This window comes from Lactuca virosa, chromosome 7 (assembly GCF_052849685.1).
Source record: "Lactuca virosa cultivar CGN04683 chromosome 7, Lactuca_virosa_CGN04683_v6, whole genome shotgun sequence".
Classification (NCBI taxonomy): domain Eukaryota; kingdom Viridiplantae; phylum Streptophyta; class Magnoliopsida; order Asterales; family Asteraceae; genus Lactuca; species Lactuca virosa.
Genome location: NC_136432.1, coordinates 268,235,608 through 268,241,754, shown reverse-complemented (window position 1 = coordinate 268,241,754; position 6,147 = coordinate 268,235,608). Strand labels below are relative to the sequence as shown.

The window sequence follows — 6,147 nt, the reverse complement described above, 5'->3', positions numbered from 1 at the left end:
ATGTAAACTATGAATGTTATATTTTATGCATGGTGATAATGATGTCTATGTTTCATTTATATACACATGTTATAATATTACAAGATGAATTCAATCGCCCCCGGACGTTTCTGCCGTTTCCGGTTCGGGGGTGTGGCATCTTATTCTTTGCGAATGCCGTAGTGCCGCTTGTGTTCCTTGAATTTCTTTTAGCTTCGTCAATAACCAAAATTGACAAGATTGTTATTTTGAAACTATGAATTGTTACCAATGAGGGTTGTATCTACGTTTTAAAGTGATTAGTGGGAAATGGGTTGTGTCTGTTTTGCCCTTTAAGCGTAGATATTGTTTCCTATAAAATTAGCAAAAACCCAAGAAGAAGCTGTATATTAATTTCCATATGAAATATCCATTTTGAATATTATAAGGTTGTTGGAACAATTATTTGATGAATGGAGACTCTAAATTGGAACACACTTAAGGAATAACTGAATTCAAATGAAAGGTCCAACGCACTAAATGGTCTTAAATCCCGAATTGAAATTAATACTTTGATAGGTTGGTCCAATTATCAAATTTGAATTATGGTTCAGTGGAAATTAATTTGAACTGAGCATTACTACTTTGCTTCTGATCGAAGAAAACATTGAATTCAAATGAAAGTTCTTGTTTTTTTTATTGAGTTCTTATTTTTTTTTCTTGGAAACTGTAATTTTGTCCTTATAAATTTCATTTCACATCTATAAAATATTATAACACTTGCATCATTCAATGTCATTATACATCGTGTTCTTACAACAAGTTTGAATCTTTTTATAGTTTATTTTTCTGAGGATCATGGAAGATGATCAGGAGAGGGAGAGATTCGGATTGAAAATGACTATTGATATGACTGATAGATTGGTGGAGAATTCTACTATGGAAAACACAAAGAAAAACATCACCAAACCAACGATGATGTCTTATATGTTTGTATATTTGATTTAATTTACTACTATTATTCTTATGTTAGCTTCAATATTAATGTTGCTTGAATTAATTTATTTGTTTGTTGGATCAAAGTGCATTGCCTTTTCTGGAATCAAGAATAAAATTCATTGTTATTTTTTGCGCTATATAAAGTTTTCCATCAATGAGTAATATGGTTATTTTTTTTCATCAATCATCACAGTGAGTCAGAGACATAATTAATCAAACAATGTGGTTTCAATCAAATGTAGACTCGGTTAGAAGTTCTACTCAGTCAGATGTAACTTATTCAACAACTATCAAATGACCCCTAAGTCATTTTTTTATACCCAAGACCTGAATATTCAACAATGAATGTAACATGTGGCCTAGAAACACGTTTCATGCGACAAAACAACAAAGTCATTTTAAATTATATATGTAGATGATATCTTTATTTTTGAGTTTTTTTTATTTTTTATTTTTTATTTTTTAAATAAATATGAGTTTTCTTCATTAATATAGTAGATATAAAAGAAAAATTTTCAAAAAAGTTCTTAAACTTTAGTCCTATTAACTAACGAGAAAACCATCTGCGATTGTTTATTATTAGAAAAATCCTTAAAATTTTCAGAAAATCCGTGGAAACCTACATTAGCCGTTGAACAATGTTTTTTTTTTTTTTTTTTTTGGAAGTTTGTATTGTTTTAAGGGCTTAATTAAAAAAAAATATGACTTTTACGTTAACAGAGCCAAACTCCAAAGAATTTTTTTGAGATTTTCCATATTTTGAGAGTACATGAAACCTAACTATTCAATTTAAAAATTAAATGTAAAAATCAAAATAATATACCCAAATACAACAAGTTCTTCTCATTCATTTTGATGGATCACAACCGATAACACTAGCTTAATTAGAAGTTAATAAATAGGCATAAACTATGCTATTTAAAAACACGAGCACTTAGGAGGCAAGATATAGGACCAACTAATTCTATAATATATTGAAATAAATTATGAAGGGCAAATAGCATTTATACATGTAACTGTCTGAATTTAAAAGATATAAATATAACACACATATATCCATATTTATATTAGGAGCTAGCTGAACGAAGAGCTTCTTCCTTGTGGAGACATATTGGAAGTACTGTTATTAGTAGCAGTAGAGAGGGTGGCCCTCATGTTATCCATAGAACTATTGGATGACAGTGGTGGTCTTCGTGGTGATGTTCTATCCATTTTCTTCTGATGATCTACCGACCCTAAACCAAGATGATGATGGTGATGATGATCGATATTATGACTGCTTGCTAACGTTAAGGGCTTTGTTTCATAAATATGGCTGGGGATAGTAGAATCAAGATCACACCCATCTCCTGCTTCAGAGCTGTTGCTAGATAGTACCCCAATATGATGATTCTCAGTTTGTCGGTGATGATCCTCTTGGAGGTGGAGTTCATCATCTGACCAGACTAAGGGGCTCTTTCTCGCCGCAGCAGTACCTGTGCTATATCCAAGTCATGAATTAAAACTTAATTCTTCACATTACATATACGGTGATAACTAAATAAATTAATCATTCAATGGTTTCGTAAAACAAAACAAAGATAAGGTCTTTTAATTAATCATATCAGAAAATAGCATTAGTGAACAATAAAAGATCGAGCACCACCTGCTGCTGCTACGGCTGGCGGTGATGGTGATTGTGAAGTGCCATAGAGGTTGAGATCTTGGAACGATGGAAAGTTGAGGGACCCAAAGTCCTTGATAGCCGATGGCACGTGATCTCCTGGAAGCAGCATCACTCCCCCTCTATGGCCTGCTGCTGCTTGATCAAGATGACTAGTACTGCTACTGCTTGCACTGATATTCATATTCATACTCATATTCATATTCATTCCCATGCCTCCAACCACCTTGTTACCATTATTGTAACCTGCAGCAGCAGCCATGCTTTGATCTCCAGCTAGGGTTTGACATGCTTTCTCCAGTATTGTCTGCATGTATTTTCCTTGCGCCTCTATCCTTAACTGCAGATGCCGTTGTACCTACAAACCAAACCACAAGAATAAAACATCATAACCAATATGTATGTAGTAATTTCTATTTATTATATGTAAGCACATATATACGCTTAATTCTAGAGATAAACTAATTTGGTCAAAAAAAAAAAAAAAAAAAGAGTAATGGCAAAGAGAAATTGCAAGGCCATATATATCAACTAGTACGTACCTCCAGTTGTTCATGAAGTCTTCTCTGTACCTCAATCTGCATCCTAGTTGCACCAGTAGTGTCAGAAAATAAGATTATTGACTTCCACTAAAAAAAATGCATACCTAGGTTCTCTCTCTCTCTCTCTCTCATGATTGTATGTATGTATATGTACATGTGAATGTGTGGCTGTTCGTGAATACTATGATGCATCTGCATGTAAAAGCCTATGTAATTGGTTTGTTTATAGAGGGCATTGAACTAAATGATGGATAAGTAAGCGGTAAGCCTCTTTATCATAGAATTAAGAAATTATGTGTGGGTATGGGTATAAAGGAAATTTGGAGACACTATGAACAATCGATAAATCTTTAATAGAGATTGGTATCCATAGGAGGCCGTTAATACTTACTCATTCATACTTCGGCCCATCATTCCAGAAGAGGATGCGGTACTATTTCTTTGAAGTTCTAACGCCGAAGCTGTCGTTCATTCAATGAAAGCAATTAACAGATATTGTACATATAAATCATTCATTTAGTTAACTATCACACACTCATGCATACATATATAACTCACCTCTTTCGCTGTCTTTTATGGAGTGATCGTTAAATTCCTTGTGAGGTTGCTTTCCTAGCCTGAATTTCTATATCAGAAACGAATTGAAATCAACAAAAGATAGAAGAAACCGGTTAATAACTATAAATGCATATTTATGTGTGTGTGTGTGTTATGTAGAGCCTGGAGAATTTAATATATTTTTCACACGGAGCCGAGGAAAATAAATAAGAGAAGGGAAAATTTTATGCTGGAGTTAACTTTCTACCTGAAGATGGCTCTTAAGATGATAAAGAGTGAGACCCTTTACACCCATGACTCTCATGATTGTCTTCGGCGTAGCCTCTACGAATTCACAGACACATAAAACCAATTTCAATCAATGATTAATCATGGAAACTAGATCCTGATTATATGTGTATACACGCACAAATGATATATATATATATATATATATATATAAGAAGGGATGACATAAGAATAAAGATGATGATTTAATGTAAAGAGAGGTTCGTACTGTCAGGGCCACCAAGCTGAGCGACAGCATCAACAAAGCGCTCATGGAGTTCCACTGTCCACCTGAGTCGTGGTTTGGGATCTGTGGTAAGCACAAGGCCCGAGTCGCCTTGTATGGTACCAGCACCAGCGGTATTATGGTTATTAGCACCAACCCCACACATGTTTGACCTTTCATGATGTTGATGATGATTATGGTGAAGTGAATTCATAGCAGTAGTCGAAGCGGCAGCTGCTTTCTTTGAATGGAACATTCTTTCTCTCTTTCGTAATCTCTCAGTTCTTTGTATACCTCTGTAAGAGAGATTCAGAATGAACAAATGCGATGTGCAAATAGGGGAAGAAGAATATGGTTCGTCTTTTAAAGATGGAAAACCCTTTTTTGCGCCTCTGTTAATTTATTCTTAGATTGTATAAATTAGCCTCAAGAAGAAGCTACCTTAGTTAGCTTCACAACTTTAACTAATAGCTAAACTCAATTTCATATTACTGTTACTAGGGTTTTAAGCATAAGTAACAAGTAAGAAAAGAGAGGGGAAAGTAAGAAAAGAGAGGGGAAAAAGAATAAAGAATAAAAAGAGAAAATCTTTGTTCGAGTTCATATATTCCACTAATTACGTGGTATATATTCACATGGGATCCGTACTATACTACCTTCTTATATATCATTGTAGAGTTTCGTTTTTATTTTTATTTTAACTAATTAATTATTATTATTATTTTTTTTACTTCTGTCTAATTCTATTTCTTTAACTATTTAACTATATGATCATAAAAAATTAGCTGACAATAATTAGGCTTGTTTTTGACAAAAGACTAAAACCAAAGTATTTATAAGGTGCTTGTAGAGAAATGTCACTCGGCCATAGCAACCATACCTAGTGGTGGTGGTGGAAAAGTGTCACTAGGCCATAACATCCATAGGTTCAAGTCCTGCTAGGGACAAAAGTCTTAGCTTAACAATACTAAATACTAAATTCCAACTTCAAAATGAAAAATAAAATTTGAATTTACTTTTTTTTTTTTGAAATAGAAAATTTGAATTTACTTACATATGCATTACTTTGGAATATGCACATACCTATGGTTAACTATTTTAATCATAACAGGGGTATGCATTTGTCCTTAAGCGTAACTATTGTCAGCTAATTTTTTTATGATCATATAGTTAAAGAAATAGAATTAGACAGAAGTAAAAATAAATAAATTAATTAATTAATTAATGAAAATAAAATAAAAACGAAACTCTATAATCATATATAAGAAGGTAGTATAGTACGGATCCAACTTCAATTCAAAATGAAAAATAAAATTTGAATTTACTTACATATACATTACTTTGGAAATGCACATACCTATGGTTAACTATTTTTTTAATCATATCAGCGGTATGCATTTGCCCTTAATATGAACGAAATTCAATCTTAGAGGCGGAATGAATAAAATGATGTTCTGTGGTTTTACCCCTTTTGGAATATTGCTACAGTTTATTATTATTTTTTTTAAACTGTTTTAGGATGAGGGATATATAGTTTATGCCATATTCACTTATTTCCTTTTATGAGATGAAGAGTGCCATTATTGGAAATTGATGGTTTTAATGATAGTCTGGATAACTTTTAAAATTTTGCATGCAAAAGAAATTTTTTGTTAATACACCATTAATTAATGTTATAATAGATACCTCCATTGACATTAGCAAATGATTAATTACGTAGTTCGGGAGGAACTCGCTAATTGTTAATTATATAGGAAGATGTCGTTGGTGATAACTGTCCATTTTCTATTCATCTTGATTTAGCAAGTGTAGGGACTGAATTTGATAATATATGTACGCTGAGGAATTGAAGGGGGTATATTTTTCTTAAATATTTGAATGTGCACCATTTCCAAGGTGATTCAACACAAAAAGATGAAAAGCAGATAAGGATT

At 32.7% G+C, this 6,147-nt stretch overlaps 1 protein-coding gene across 1 annotated transcript; it reads right to left on the bottom strand.

The window, feature by feature from the left end:
- Positions 1 to 1,906: 1,906 nt before the first annotated feature.
- On the bottom strand, positions 1,907 to 4,618 carry LOC145125327 (myb family transcription factor IPN2-like). The gene is made up of 7 exons (XM_079060797.1): positions 4,217 to 4,618; positions 3,968 to 4,044; positions 3,721 to 3,787; positions 3,554 to 3,623; positions 3,163 to 3,205; positions 2,603 to 2,978; positions 1,907 to 2,432 (listed from the first exon to the last, which is right to left on the bottom strand). Exons 1-7 carry the CDS (start codon positions 4,467 to 4,469, stop codon positions 2,032 to 2,034), a joined length of 1,287 nt encoding a protein of 428 aa, XP_078916923.1. The 5' UTR covers positions 4,470 to 4,618; the 3' UTR covers positions 1,907 to 2,031.
- Positions 4,619 to 6,147: the final 1,529 nt, after the last annotated feature.

Bases quoted from the DNA above. Each gene is read 5' to 3' on its own strand.
- LOC145125327 (XM_079060797.1), bottom strand. From the start codon at position 4,469: ATGTTCCATTCAAAGAAAGCAGCTGCCGCTTCGACTACTGCTATGAAT. The intron at 3,788-3,967 runs GTAGAAAGTTAA...TTTCTGATATAG, and splicing joins ATCTTAAGAGCCATCTTCAG to AAATTCAGGCTAGGAAAGCA. The intron at 3,624-3,720 runs GTGAGTTATATA...AATGAACGACAG, and splicing joins CATAAAAGACAGCGAAAGAG to CTTCGGCGTTAGAACTTCAA.